This window comes from Haliotis rubra, unplaced genomic scaffold (genome assembly GCF_003918875.1).
Source record: "Haliotis rubra isolate DU_JTF1 unplaced genomic scaffold, ASM391887v1 Scf369, whole genome shotgun sequence".
Lineage (NCBI taxonomy): Eukaryota > Metazoa > Mollusca > Gastropoda > Lepetellida > Haliotidae > Haliotis > Haliotis rubra.
Genome location: NW_025767045.1, coordinates 637,471 through 652,842, shown reverse-complemented (window position 1 = coordinate 652,842; position 15,372 = coordinate 637,471). Strand labels below are relative to the sequence as shown.

Below are 15,372 nucleotides of genomic sequence, written 5' to 3'. Positions count from 1 at the left end.
ATGAAACAAAGTCACTTTGTTATTCTTTTTTCATTAAACATTGTTCAGTCAGAAGAATACGAACAAAGATGAAATTGGACTTACCTCTTTGTGCTTTCCTTTCTCCAAGAATTTTTTTATTTCAGGAAGAAAATAGTCATTACCTAAATGTCTGAGCTTAAATGCTTTCACTGCCATATCAAACAATGTCATGTGACGTTCGGTGGCCATGTGAAAGGCATGAAATCGGATGTCCTGTGACAACAGATCGTCCATTTTCTTCTTTGTATGTCGTGTCCATCGCTCAAACTCTTTCATGATATAGAACGAGAGTGTAGTAGTTTTACCCGTGTAGAAGTCTCGACATCGCTCTATCATATGTATACACGCTGAGTAGGGATTGGAAGCAGCCATAAAATGCTGAGTGAGCAGTTCTGACACCTGAGCATTAACGGCTGCCCTATTTGCATTGGCTTCGTCAAACCATTTGACTTCAATTTGGTCAAGCCATTCTTTCATTTCATTTGTCGATGTCTGAGCTGGTTGTTTCATAGCGTTCAGCAGCCACATGGAAGAGATTGGGTTCGCTTTGCGAATTTCTGTAAAATTTGTTGGAGCTTCTGCCATTTTGGTATATTGTGTGGTCTGTATTAATTCTGATGACTTGTAGCAAGACTGGGTGGGTCTCTTGTTTTCTGTTCTTGCAACACAGACAGACTTATCTGAAATGAGAACAGGTTAAACATCAGTTCCCATGAACACAGGTGATTGAATGTTGTTTTGCAGGGGTGCCAGTCAAATCGCCCCAGCTACAAAACGCCCCAGCCAATTTGGTCAAAATGCCCCAGATTTTTGGTCAAATCGCCCCAGGTTTGGTCAAATTGCCCCAGGGGGGTAGTCAAAATGCCCTAGGGTATTTAAAATGATTAAATATATGCCATAAATGCATAGTTTTTGTCAACTTCCATATTATATACTTCGTATAATATTATATAGTAATGTTTCTGATAGATTTTCTATTAGTATAAACTGATAAGAGCAAAAGTAATATTCATGTATAAACAACACTATAATACCAATTATTTGCATGTTATTAATGCTTTTGTAAAGAATTACAAGAATAAAATGAAATGTTTGTATAAAATGTTTGGCCATAAATGCCATAAATGCAGCAAGTTTTATGTCTTATCAAGCAAGTATGGTATAATACTTATCAAAACAATCTAGAGATTTTGTTATTATAATTAATCTTGTCAAAACAATCTAAAAAGGTGAGGACTGAGTTTAATGCATAGATTTTCTCAACAAGAAATGGTATAATGCTTATCAAAACAATCTAAAACCAATAGGCTACCCCAACCGCCCGTGTGGATAAAAACAGGCTATTAAAACATGTTCACTAATTGACATTCAATGCTGTGTTTAGTTAAAAGAAATGTTGAGGCTCGAATGTATGAACATTTCAGGCTATAAAAACATATTCACTAATTGACCATCACCTATCGAGATTCAAAAATGTAATTTTGAACGATTCTAATATCTAGTCATTTTGACTTAAATTTCGGTAGCAGATTTTGTCTAATTATACATTGTCGTCTCCAGCTTGAATGTAGTGACCTTAATGCGCACAAGTATGAAAGATTTATATCTCCGACATCATCTTGCTCTTGTGGCCATAACTATGAAGACTCTGCTCACTAGTTCTTTTTTCATGTACTCTTTACAACGATATCACGCCAAATTATGTATTTTTATACTAAAGGATTTGACCTAAAATCAATTTTGTTTGGAAACCAACGCTGCTCCTCAATAGTAAACAAAGAACTTTTAATTTCAGTGCACTCTTTTATAAATTTAACAGGCAGATTTGATCCAAAGTATTTTGTTTATATGACATATACCTTTTGACAATGATAGGCGTTATTTCTCGTTTTTGCAACATTTATATATCATTCACATTGTACATTCATCATGACGAGTTTATTCTTCCTTCCATTGTATCCCAGAGCGGTATTCATATAAGCTTATGCTTGTTTACCAATCCGGTTCCTTTCTTTGGAAATAAATATGTTTAAATAATAAATATTATACCATAATTGTTATGATTACATAATGCCATTTATTGACCAAAAACTATTTACAGCCAATAAACATATTATACAAACCTTTCATTTTACTCTTGTAATTCTTTACCAAATTATTGGTATTATAGTGTTGTTTATGTACATGAATATTACTTTTGCTCTTATCAGTTTACTAATAGAAAATTTATCAGAAATATCACTATATAAAATTATATATAGAATATAATATGGAAGTTGACAAAAACTATGCATTTGTGGCATATATTTAACCACTTAAATACATTGGGGCATTTTGACTACCCCCCTGGGGCAATTTGACCAAACCTTGGGGCGATTTGACCAAAAATCTGGGGCATTTTGACCAAATTGGCCTGGGCGTTTTGTAGCTGGGGCGATTTGACTGGCACCCGTTTTGCAGCACACTCAACCCCATACAATCCATACCTTACATATACCTTACAATTTTAACAATAGCAGAGAGGTAAGTGGTAAATAACTTAAGATGAGACCCATAAAACTGCTCACAACCCTCCAATGATACTGCTACAACAAATTTGTCATGTCCTCACTTTTGAAAAGAAGTCTCTACCAAACACTGTGAGGACACCATGTAAACATTATAAAAAGCTTCTACAAAGAGATGACAATGCATTACCTAAAAAAATCACAAAATCCATGAAAACATTATAAAATTCTCAAAACGTTACAAAGCATTACCAAGTGGTCACACTTGCTGCCTTGGTTTAGTGTGGATCATACAGTATCAATGCCGGGAATGTCTATTCAAGACACAATTTCTTCAGTTTGTTTACTTTAACACAGTTTAAAGTTAGTGGTTACTATCATACAACTGCACTGTTGCCGTCTGCTCTCTTATCTGTGGACTGTCAGTTTAAAGGTTGTATATTTATACCCCATACAAGCACAATGGAGTCCTGTATTACCTTCACAAGTCTTTTGGTGGCAACACTGAGAAGGGCAATCGTTCCCAGACACACGTTTTAAAGTCCTACATGGTCTGGTGTGGTTTTCAACTGGTTTCTCTTTGATGAGTTCGACTTGCACAGCCTTTTCTGCAGTATCTTTGCGAGTTATGGAATATATAAAATACCGAATTACTATCCAAAGACCTGACACTATCACAAACATATCACAGAACGTCAAACATTTCGTATTACATTATTGTTTCAACATGCTGATATAACCATGTGAAACAAACTGGGTTAACGTAAAAATGTATAAATGAAAATCTTACGAAATACGCACTATCTGACGTTAACGCGTTCGTCAAATAACTGATGGTTACATACTATAAATGCTATGAGAATTTTCACTGTACTTAATGTGATGTGCCCTTTAATATTCAGCGCATATTGAACTAATTAACTAAAGTGTTCTTTCCCGTGATCTCAGAAAGTGCTTGATTATCACTTTTTACATATATTTTAAAAAACTACTTATACAACTGTGTCAGTGTATTTATATATTAAAATTTTAGTACACTTGATTTATTAAGTAACTTAAAAGAACTTATACATTGTTCACATTACTATTTATCTGTTATAAAATTAAGAATAATTTCCGACAAAGTTGAAAATAATGTGTTCCTTGCACCGCTGTATTGAAACTAGTTTGGTGCCTAATAGTACAAGACAACTTCCGGGTCCACGTTTCCGTTTCCGAAAATTGTGAATTCAGGTAAACACGTAAACGAACACAGTAATTAGAATTCATTATTTCCTGTTTATTAGAAAAGGATTAATATTCAGTTGCCAAGTCGAGTTGACAGTATGTGTATTGCAATAGGAAAATCTGTCTGTGTATATCGGCATAAATGCTAAAACTCAGTGGTTAGACGTTCTGATGAAATCGATCACCAGACCGTGTTCTTCAGCTGTTCAGGAAGACGTTTTAAGAAAATTTTGTACAAGTATTTGCAACTGAAAAATGAAGTATATCCTAATCTAACCGAGAGCCACCAACAGGGGTGAAAATAACTTAAAATTTCAAGTGTACTCCGGTACAGTGGCACATGTAAAATCAGTTGCCCTGATAATTTTTCAACTATACCGGCAGAATTTCTTGGGTTTTTTTTAAATACGCAACATAATTAACAATAGAAAGTCAACTGGACACCGGTACAGCGTGACATACAAATTTGCTTGCAAGGAGCAGGTGAAGGGTGCCATACCCTAACCCTAAACCTAAGGATTGTAAAGGTTCCCTAACCCTAAGGACCCGTGAAGATCCAGGGTAGAATAGGTCTTCAGCAACCCATGCTTGCCACAAAGGGCGACTATGCTTGTCGTAAGAGGCGACTAACGGGATCGGGTGGTCAGGCTCGCTGACTTGGTTGACACACGTCATCGGTTCCCAATTGCGCAGATTGATGCTCATGTTGTTGATCACTGGATTGTCTGGTCCAGACTCGATTATTTACAGACCGCAGGAATATTGCTGAGTGCGGCGTAAAACTAAACTCACTCACTCACTCACCCTAACCCTAAGGATCGTAAAGGGTGCTATACCCTAACCCTAGGGATTGTAAAGGGTTGTTTGACTCTAAAGATGTGTCAGCTCCCTAAGGATCGGAACCCTCAGGTTGGTTGACTGGCAAGTGAAGGGAGAAGGAGCACTTACCGCGTGATATAGTGAGACAGCACTGGAGACAGCGCTATAGTGCGATAATTGACCCGCAGCGAGGGCTGCTCACGGTAAAGTGCACTCTAGCCAAAACTCTGGACTGGGATGTCGGGCAATGGGTTACTAACTTACTTCCACCCCTGCACCATGTGTCACTACAGGCAAGATATGACCTTGCCTCATGTCTTGACTGTATGTCAGCATCACGGCACTTGGACAATCCTATCCAAATTGGAATGCACAAATGTACCCTAGTGTGACAATGTAAGTCAATGGAGCCAGGACAAGTCTGTTCACATTGCACGAAACTAATCACTGCCTAGACTTACGAATTCCATTTCTAGACTACCTAAACATTTTTTAACTTTGAGTTAAGTGTCACACCGCTTTTTATAGCAATATTCCCACAATATCCCGGCAGGGCACACCAGAAATAGGCTTCACACATTGTACATATGTGGTGAATAAACGTGGGTTTTTGGCATGACGGGCGAATACTTTAATCAGTAGGCTACCCCTTTAGCTTTGACACATCGGCTTATGCCACGCATATGAAAATGAACCATTTAGTGAGACAGCACCATGTGTGGAATCACATTTACATGTTTCACAGTAGATGAGTTACCATGGTGACTTACATCTATGGGCTTGTTATTGGCCTTTCTTAAAATATGAGATACAGCTGATTGATGTTGTCTTTACAGATAGATCTGCCATCGAGGACACCACAATGGTAAGTATTAGATATTTATATTCATCACTTTTATCTTTCAAAATTTATTGGGAATTCTCAGTTCTGTACTTTGAATATGTAAGCAGGAGTTTGCTGCAGTCGGTGTTGTCAGACAATGATGTTGAGTTATGTTGATGCTGCAGGCTACAGGAGCCGATCAGGTTGCAGGGATGGGAATGGTTGGCCTTGCAGGCTTCATCTTCTCCTACTACACACTGTGGGTCATAGTGTTGGTAAGTGGAAAGGAAGTGACCTTATTTGATACATATATAGTATGACCAGAAATTATTGAGAATTTTAGGAATATGTTTAATTGGATTTCTAGTATAAACAACCTTGACCAGCTATCAAGTGCTTGGTTTCATTCAAGAGAGACAACTTCGTTAATCCCTTTTCATTAGTTTGTGAAGAGTTACCCCCTTTGTTTACTTGCTAGCAGACGACATTTTCAGTGATCCTCAGTATGGATGATTTAGAGAAGAGGAAGTTGATTTTAGAGTATTATAACAAGGACATCAGATCAGCTAAAGTGATTTCAAGTAGAACAGGCATCCCTTTGTCTACTGTGTATCGTGTTTTGAAAAATATTGCAAATGGATATGGCATTGAGCACCAGGGAAGCGCAGGTAGGCCCAGAAAATTGACTGTCGGTGACAGGAGGCGGCTTGGTATTCTTGTTTCTAAAACAAACGAAGGAGTTTAGAAAACTTAAGGCTGGATATGATTGATAGAGGAACTGTGGCTGTCTGTAAGGAGACAATTAGAACTGAGCTGCATGCAATGGGTTGGCAGAAAAGTCGAGGAATTCCATCACCGATCATGAAACCTGAACAAAAGGAGCGAAGGTTGAACTGGTGCTTACAGCATAGAAATTTTAACTGGGACAATGTGATTTTCTCAGATGAAAGTTCTGTGTGGCTGTTTCCTAATACACTGAAATTCTGGACCAAACAAACTGAAAAACCTTTGTATCAGCGCCCAAAGTACAGTCCGAAATTTAACGTGTGGGGTGGCATATCTGTGTTAGGGGCCACAGGGGCTTGTAACGCTAAAAACTGCCATCAAGGTATATACTGTCACTAACGGGGTCTTAGTACTATATAAAAGACCCCGTTAGTGACAGTATATACCTTGATGGCAGTTTTTAGCGTTACAAGCCCCTGTGTTAGGGGCAACGCCCCTCTGTGTATTTGAAGGGAATATGAACAGTGAGCGGTACACAGATATTCTCGAGGGACATTTACTTCCATCTGCTCACATGTTCTATGGAAATTGTTGGATTTTTCTAACTTCTTTGATCAGTAGTATGCCCCGCCGCATTGAAGCCTGCATTGCTGCCCATGGTGACTTGACAAAATACTAACTGTTCCCCTGTCTTTGAATCTGGAGTTATGTTCTGCTAATATTCACATTTAATACGTGAGTAATGAGTGAAAATTGTTTAAAAATTACAATCTTTAAATTCTCAATAATTTCTGGTTGTACTGTATATACTACTCACACTTTGATAAGGATCACTAAAATTCACAACTTTACTTAAAAGTAGATTTATAATTTGAAACTGTATCCATTTAAAATGATAAATAATGATATGGTAACCCCTCTTTAGGCGAACAGCCACTTTAATCTAACCATGTGCACTTGATACATGAGTAACCATAAAAATGGTTTTCATGGCACCAATCAACCATTTTGCAAATCATGGAACGCGTCATTGACAAATAAACAACACATGTCAATAGCAGGGATTGAATCAACAAGATGCAATGACATACTGAAACCTAGCATACATGCTAACAATAAGCTTAGATATTTAAACCAAATTTGACCCCACATCATAGTTTTCTGTTGAATCCATGATTTGATCCTTAGCAAAGTGTGAATAGTATATGATATATGAACCACATCTGTGCAAAACTTACTGATCAGTCACAGTGCAATACTAAGAAGATTAAAGGATTGTCACTATATATATACACAAAGTTATTGTGACACACAAACAACCAACAGAATCTGTGGTAAACATATACTTCCGTGAATGAAATGTCATTACATGGAAAGACAAGTGCCTCAAGGTAACAGTCTATAGGAACAGCACTCCTGGCATGTGCTAATGAACCACAACGCAAAAATGGGGGTTCACCAGCAACTTCACACGGTCAGTAGCAAGTGGATTAATGCAGGCCTGGCACCTTCGCCTCATTGAACTTTGAAGCCTCTAAAAGTCAATGAAAGTTCTTGGGAAGATCATTTCATATTCGAGGAAGGAAATGGCAAAGTTTCTGCAACATGTTTAGAAGATTCGGATGACATCCTAAATGTTGCTCCATTTCATTGTAGATATGTTCAGGGGGTGGAAGGGTAGTCTATGTTGGCTCGTCCACGCAAGATCCGGTTCGAATCCCCACATTCAATGAGTCATAATATTCATAGATCATCAGCAGGCTATGGTAACACGTCAACAAGGTTCTCATTAAGATGGAATCTCTGAAATTTTGCCGAGTCCGGCGTTAAACAGCAACAAAAATGTCAGATACTGCTGTACAATCTGAGCTACATATGGTCTGGCATTATCACCACGCACGTCTATTCAACAGAACGACAGCATGAAAAGTGAGGTACGAGGTAGACGGCGAGAGTTACCTGCTCTTGGCTGTAGGGGGGTCCGGTGGGGCCCTGTAGGGGTGGTCTCACAAGACAAAACGAGTTTTTTGTTTTGTAAATATTTTATTAAAAAATATAGTTACAACTGTCGTAGGATTTAAAATGGACATTTAAATGCTTATATGTACCCCAAGGAGGACTTCTTCTGAGAAAGAATCAGATACTGCTGTACAATCTGAGCTACATATGGTCTGGCATTATCATGTTGAAACATTATTCCAGGGCCGTTCTGTGCAATGGGGTACTCAGTGGTTAAAGCGTTCACTCGTCACACCAAAGACTTGGGTTCGATTCCCCACATGGGTACATTGTGTGAAGCCCATTTCTGGTGTAAAACCATCTTCACCCAGGATATTGCTGTTGCAAATATTGGGATAAAGGCCATTTGTTGCCTAAAACTAAACTCAGTCAGTCAGTCAGTCAGTCCTTGCTGTAGCTGGTGTCACGTTCTGGTGTTTCATCCACCATTTAAATACACTCTACCTCTGGTTCAAATCCAAAAACCCATGAAGATCTGGGTTAGAATTGATCTTTCAGTAACCCATGTTTGTCGTAAGAAGCGAGGGTGGTCAGGTTGTTGATCACTGGATTGTCTGGTCCAGACTCAATTATTTACAGACCGCCACCATATAGCTGGAATATTGTGGAGTGCGGCGTAAAATTAAACTCACTCACTCACTCAAACCCAAAACATCATTCACAAGATGACCAATAAAACACTTATGTCACAATAAGTTTTGCCTCGGAGTATATAACTACACATTTTGTTTTCTGCTCCCTTTTCAATCTTCCAAAATCAGAGTAGTTCCAATACACATTACACCACTTCTACTGTACAACATTCAAGCTTAAAGCAATATATTTTATATACCATGTTGTCACTTATCAGGTGTATTTCATTTCTTTTCAGTTTTAAGTTAATTTCATCCTGTTTTGTTTTTGTCCAGCCCTTTGTAGAGCCAGATCAGTGGCTTCACCAGTTCTTCCCAGACAGATTCTACGCCATCGCTGTTCCTCTCATTGCTGGAGTACTGGCCTTAGTTTTGATTGGTAAGGAGTTCTGATTTTCAGCATATCTTTGATCTCAGATGGGGGAGTAGACAAGAGCTTAAAGTGCTTTTTAATCTCTGTAAAACCTGGGTTTAATTCCCCAGAAAGGCATTATATGTGAAGCCTCTTCTGGTGACCCATGCTGGGATGAGGCTGGAGAATTGCTGTAAGTAGAGTAAAACGTGGTACACCCTCTCACAACGTATTCTTGGGTACCACCAGCAGGAGGATCTCTTCTTTAAGGAGACAAAAGTAATATGAGTGAGTGAAGGTTGTTTTATGCCACAGCCTACTTATTCCATACCTTTGCAACATGTAGATAATCAGTTCTTGTTATAACCTGTGATTGTACAAGAAGCATCTGTGATATAAAGACCATAGGATGCCAACATCTGTCCTACACATAACAACCTGATCATGTTAGTCCTCATGTTTTGGGTGCTGTGGAGATGGGGGGGGAGAAAGGAAGGAGGAGAGAGAGAGAGACTGGGCTGGGAGGGGGATAAACCCCTTCAAGATGTTGTGTACAAAATCAATGCCCATGCACGCAACACACACACACCCTTCCCGTAATTTTTAATCATAGTATTTTAAATATTTCATGTACATAAATGCTGACCCCCCTAGTACATGTGTACAAAAATGGGTGACAATCCCACCCCATCCCCTTTTCTTTACAATCACCATCCTCCTTGATATTTTTTTATAAATGGTTCCTTATTTAAAAAGGGTTAAACTGGTATGACATATATACCAGTCCTGTTGCAATTTTGTCTATTCAGTGAATCGAACCATGTGCCTTTATGAATTCAATTCAATTTCATTGTCACTTGTATCAAATATTTAGGAATATTTTTAAGAGAGTGTTTTTACTTGGAACTACGTCTTTGTGTGAGTGAGTGAGATATCATCTACTGAGGAAAGTAATCAGTGACTGTTGTAAAGTGAAGCATGAATCCCAAAGATATGCAGACGCTTTTATATCTCCATTTATTACCCACGTGGTCAACGTATGAGTAGTTGCATACTAATCTCGTACGTCACAACGAGTGTCGTATCGCGTTGACCTGTGTCGTAACGACTTGACCTGAGATTCTAACGATTTGATTGGATAACCGATGACCTCTCAATTAGATCACGTTGTGACAGAACTACTTGTTCATTCATAACAAACACGTGAATTCATTCATTCTACAACTTAAATGCATTGTGGGAATGTAAACATTGCGAACATGGCCGTGTCGCTGTTTAATTGTGAGTCGAACTGAGACATTATATCCCTCGAAAAACATAAACGCAATGTTTCCACCAGTGATGTTAGCTGAGTGAAGCAGTTGCAAACCAAGAAACGGGGTGCTTCAGAGTAGTTTATGGTAGGAGGCTGTACGAGGCGATGACAACTGACATGCATCGTGATATCAGTTACCAAGGGGACAGACAAGAATGGCATGGTGACGTCAATACAGTGTGACGTCATGCAAAAATATACTACAGAACAAAATTCTTCCGCAACCTCTTTATGAAACCAGTTTCGGTTTGAAACCATAACAATAACAAAAATACGCTATTTTGTCAATTTAATGCATGTAAGACGTGGGTAATAAATAAAATACCACACTCGGTCTCATTACATACGAATTATACGAAACTCGTGACCTTCCTATGGTTTCTGACTTCGCTTTCACTCAGTCAGATACCATAGGAAGGACACTCGTTTCAGATGTAATGAGACCTCGTGTAGTATTCTCTATGTATTACTTCACCCAGTCACCCAGTGGCGGGGCGAATGGGGGAGCCTAATGGTTAAAACATTCGCTCGTCACGCCAAAAACCTGTGTTCAATTCCCCACATGGGTACATTGTGTGAAGCCCATTTCTGGTGTCCCCTGCCATGATATTGCAGGAATATTGCTAAAAGCGGAGTAAAACCATACTCATTCACTCACCCACCCAGTGGCATACTTTGTTATTGTTGACATGAAGAACTTTTGATTTAACAATAATGTAGATTAACTATTATTCTGCAACACTGCTGTTTTCTCAGTATGTCTGAGATGTTAGCATAAATACGTTTGTCATCATGTATGCACCAAAAGGAAATGAGATTGAAATTTCCATCTGTGTGTACTACAATAATCTTTCTCTCCAAGATGTTAACAAAAATACCTTTGTCATAATGGTTTCTTTTCTCCTTTCAGGTTTATTTATGGTGATCGTAACAATAAAGAAGAATGCCAAGAAAGTCAAGAAAAGTTGATCCTATAATATTGTTTTGTAATAAAAGTTCTTGTTATGCCATATTTCTCATTGTCATATTCTTTGGATCCACCCCATGGTGTGGGTGTTCGTCACCGCCGGGGCCGGTCTGGTGTACGTTGCATCCTAATCCTTCTCGTGGGGATTACAGAATGTATCAGTTCCCAGCATCCTTTGCTGATTGTTTGTTGGTTGTTTAACATCGCACTCAGCAATATTCCAGCTATACGAAGGTGGCAAGTAATCGCTTCTGGATCAAACAATTCAGTGATCATCATGATGAGCCTTGATCTACACAGATGGGATACAATTACAATGATGTGTCAACAAAGTCAGCAAGTCTGACCACCTGATCATGTTAGTCGCCTCTTATGACAAGCATGGGAAACTGAAGACCAATTCTAACCTGGATCTTCATGGGTATTGTTGATTGTAAGAGATCAGATGGTGGCTTTCTAGACTGTATCATACCCTAATGAAATATATCATTGCTCAAATTATCAGTCAATGGATTTTCCAATCCAGACTCTAATGTTTACAGACTGCCATCATATCGCTGGAATATTGCGAAGCGGTGTTAAACAACAAACAAGATCTTGTAATCCATGTTACTTCCATACACCATAATAGATACATGAAGTGAGGCCAACATTCACGGGACGTGAAGATTATGTTGGATGATTTCCATACATCTGATAATCATTTATACAACAGCCAGACTACTGGCTTCCCATGTTAAGTGCCCACTGATGATCATTTATACAACAGCCAGACTACTGGCTTCTCTTGTTAAGTGCCCACTGATGATCATTTATACAACAGCCAGACTACTGGCTTCCCTTGTTAAGTGCCCACTGATGATCATTTATACAATCGCCAGACTACAGGCTTCTCTTGTTAAGTGCCCACTGATGATCATTGATACAACAGCCAGACTACAGGCTTCTCTTGTTAAGCGCCCACTGATGATCATGTATACAATGGTAAGTGCCCACTGATGATCATTTATACAACAGCCAGACTACAGGCTTCTCTTGTTAAGTGCCCACTGATGATCATTTATACAACAGCCAGACTACTGGCTTCCCTTGTTAAGTGCCCACTGATGATCATTTATACAACAGCCAGACTACAGGCTTCTCTTGTTAAGTGCCCACCGATGATCATTTATACAACAGCCAGACTACAGGCTTCCAGACTACAGGCTTCTCTTGTTAAAGCCCAATCGATGTTGTTAAGTGCCCACTGATGATCATTTATACAACAGCCAGACTACAGGCTTCTCTTGATGATCATTTATACAACAGCCAGACTACAGGCTTCATTTTACAAAGTGCCAGACACCTTGATGACCGATTTATACAACAGCCAGACTACTGGCTTCCCTTGTTATGCCCACCGATGATCATTTATACAATGGTCAGACTACAGGCTCTGTTAAAGTGCCCACTGATGATCATTTATGCTGCAGCCAGACTACAGCCAGCCCACTGATCATTGACTACAGGGCTTCCTCTTGTTAAGTGCCCACTTGATGATCATTGATACAATGGTCAGACTACTGGCTTCTCTTGTTAAAGTGCCCACTGATGATGATCATTGATACAATGGTCAGACTACAGGCTTCTCTTGTTAAATGCCCACCGATGATCATTGATACAACAGCCAGACTACTGGCTTCTCTTGTTAAATGCCCACCGATGATCATTGATACAATGGTCGGACTACAGGCTTCCTTTGTTAAGTGCCCACTGATGATCATTGATACAACAGTCCAGACTACTGGCTTCTCTACCGATGATCATTGATACAATGGTCAGACTAAGCTTCTCTTGTTAAATGCCCACCGATGATCATTGATACAATGGAGCCAGACTACAGGCTTCTCTTGTTAAATGCCCATCGATGATCATTGATACAAGACTACAGGCTTCTCTTGTTAAATGCCCACCGATGATCATTGATACAATGGTCAGACTACAGGCTTCTCTTGTTAAATGCCCACGTTGATGATCAGACTACATTCGTTGATACAATGGTCAGACTACAGGCTTCTCTTGTTAAATGCCCACTGATGATCATTGATACAATGGTCAGACTACAGGCTTCTCTTGTTAAATGCCCACCGATGATCATTGATACAATGGTCAGACTACAGGCTTCTCTTGTTAAATGCCCACCGATGATCATTGATACAATGGTCAGACTACAGGCCTCTCTTGTTAAATGCCCACCGATGATCATTGATACAATGGTCAGACTACAGGCCTCTCTTGTTAAATGCCCACCGATGATCATTGATACAATGGTCAGACTACAGGCCTCTCTTGTTAAATGCCCACTGATGATCATTGATACAATGGTCAGACTACAGGCTTCTCTTGTTAAATGCCCACCGATGATCATTGATACAATGGGTCAGACTACAGCTTCTCTTGTTAAATGCCCACCGATGATCATTGATACAATGGTCAGACTACAGGCTTCTATTGTTAAATGCCCACCGATGGTCATTGATACAATGGTCAGACTACAGGCCTCTCTTGTTAAATGCCCACCGATGATCATTGATACAACAGCCAGACTACAGGCTTCTCTTGTTAAATGCCCACTGATGATCATTGATACAATGGTCAGACTACAGGCCTCTCTTGTTAAATGCCCACTGATGATCAATTGATACAATGGTCAGCCAGACTACAGGCCTTCTATTGTTAAATGCCCAGACCTCGATGGATCATTGATACAATGGTCAGACTACTGGCTTCTCTTGTTAAGTGCCCACCGATGATCATTGATACAACAGCCAGACTACAGGCTTCTCTTGTTAAATGCCCACTGATGATCATTGATACAACAGCCAGACTACAGGCCTCTCTTGTTAAATGCCCACCGATGATCATTGATACAACAGCCAGACTACAGGCCTCTCTTGTTAAATGCCCACCGATGATCATTGATACAATGGTCAGACTACAGGCCTCTCTTGTTAAATGCCCACCGATGATCATTGATACAACAGCCAGACTACAGGCCTCTCTTGTTAAATGCCCACTGATGATCATTTATACAATGGTCAGACTACAGGCTTCTCTTGTTAAGTGCCCACTGATGATCATTGATACAACAGCCAGACTACTGGCTTCTCTTGTTAAATGCCCACCGATGGTCATTGATACAATGGTCAGACTACAGGATTCTCTTGTTAAATGCCGACCGATGATCATTTATACAATGGCCAGACTACAGGCCTCTCTTGTTAAGTGCCCACTGATGATCATTGATACAACAGCCAGACTACAGGCCTCTCTTGTTAAGTGCCCACTGATGATCATTGATACAACAGCCAGACTACAGGCTTCTCTTGTTAAATGCCGACCGATGATCATTTATACAATGGCCAGACTACAGGCCTCTCTTGTTAAATGCCCACTGATGATCATTGATACAATGGTCAGACTACAGGCCTCTCTTGTTAAGTGCCCACTGATGATCATTGATACAACAGCCAGACTACAGGCCTCTCTTGTTAAGTGCCCACTGATGATCATTGATACAACAGCCAGACTACAGGCTTCTCTTGTTAAATGCCGACCGATGATCATTTATACAATGGCCAGACTACAGGCCTCTCTTGTTAAATGCCCACTGATGATCATTGATACAACAGCCAGACTACAGGCCTCTCTTGTTAAGTGCCCACTGATGATCATTGATACAACAGCCAGACTACAGGCTTCTCTTGTTAAATGCCCGACCGATGATCATTTATACAATGGCCAGACTACAGGCCTCTCTTGTTAAATGCCCACTGATGATCATTGATACAATGGTCAGACTACAGGCCTCTCTTGTTAAATGCCCACCGATGATCATTTATACAATGGCCAGACTCATTTTTCCCCACACGCTAGGCCATCATGACCTGATATACAGTTCAGGCCAATCAGTGCAGCGAGGAGA

General features: G+C 39.7%; 2 protein-coding genes across 3 annotated transcripts in view; one reads left to right on the top strand and one right to left on the bottom strand.

The window, feature by feature from the left end:
* The window catches only part of LOC124285777 (exonuclease mut-7 homolog), a 32,664-nt gene extending 29,203 nt beyond the window's left edge, over positions 1-3,461 (bottom strand). Inside the window, exons 1-2 of the mRNA XM_046722047.1 lie at positions 3,008-3,461; positions 85-701 (exon numbers count right to left, since the gene is read on the bottom strand). Coding sequence (XP_046578003.1) covers positions 85-701; positions 3,008-3,212 — 822 coding nt within the window. The 5' untranslated portion in view covers positions 3,213-3,461. The remainder of the gene's footprint in view (positions 1-84; positions 702-3,007) is intronic.
* A 230-nt stretch (positions 3,462-3,691) lies between these two features.
* On the top strand, positions 3,692-11,451 carry LOC124285791 (dolichol phosphate-mannose biosynthesis regulatory protein-like). Of its 2 annotated transcripts, none has more exons than XM_046722058.1 (5): positions 3,692-3,761; positions 5,411-5,439; positions 5,583-5,672; positions 9,051-9,153; positions 11,352-11,451. In XM_046722058.1, the coding sequence occupies exons 2-5, from the start codon at positions 5,437-5,439 to the stop codon at positions 11,408-11,410; spliced, it is 255 nt and encodes an 84-aa protein (XP_046578014.1). In that variant the 5' UTR covers positions 3,692-3,761; positions 5,411-5,436; the 3' UTR covers positions 11,411-11,451. The 2 variants fall into 2 exon arrangements, with proteins under 2 accessions (XP_046578014.1, XP_046578015.1); XM_046722059.1 differs by lacking the exon at positions 3,692-3,761 and adding an exon at positions 3,769-3,782.
* The last annotated feature ends 3,921 nt before the right edge of the window (positions 11,452-15,372 follow it).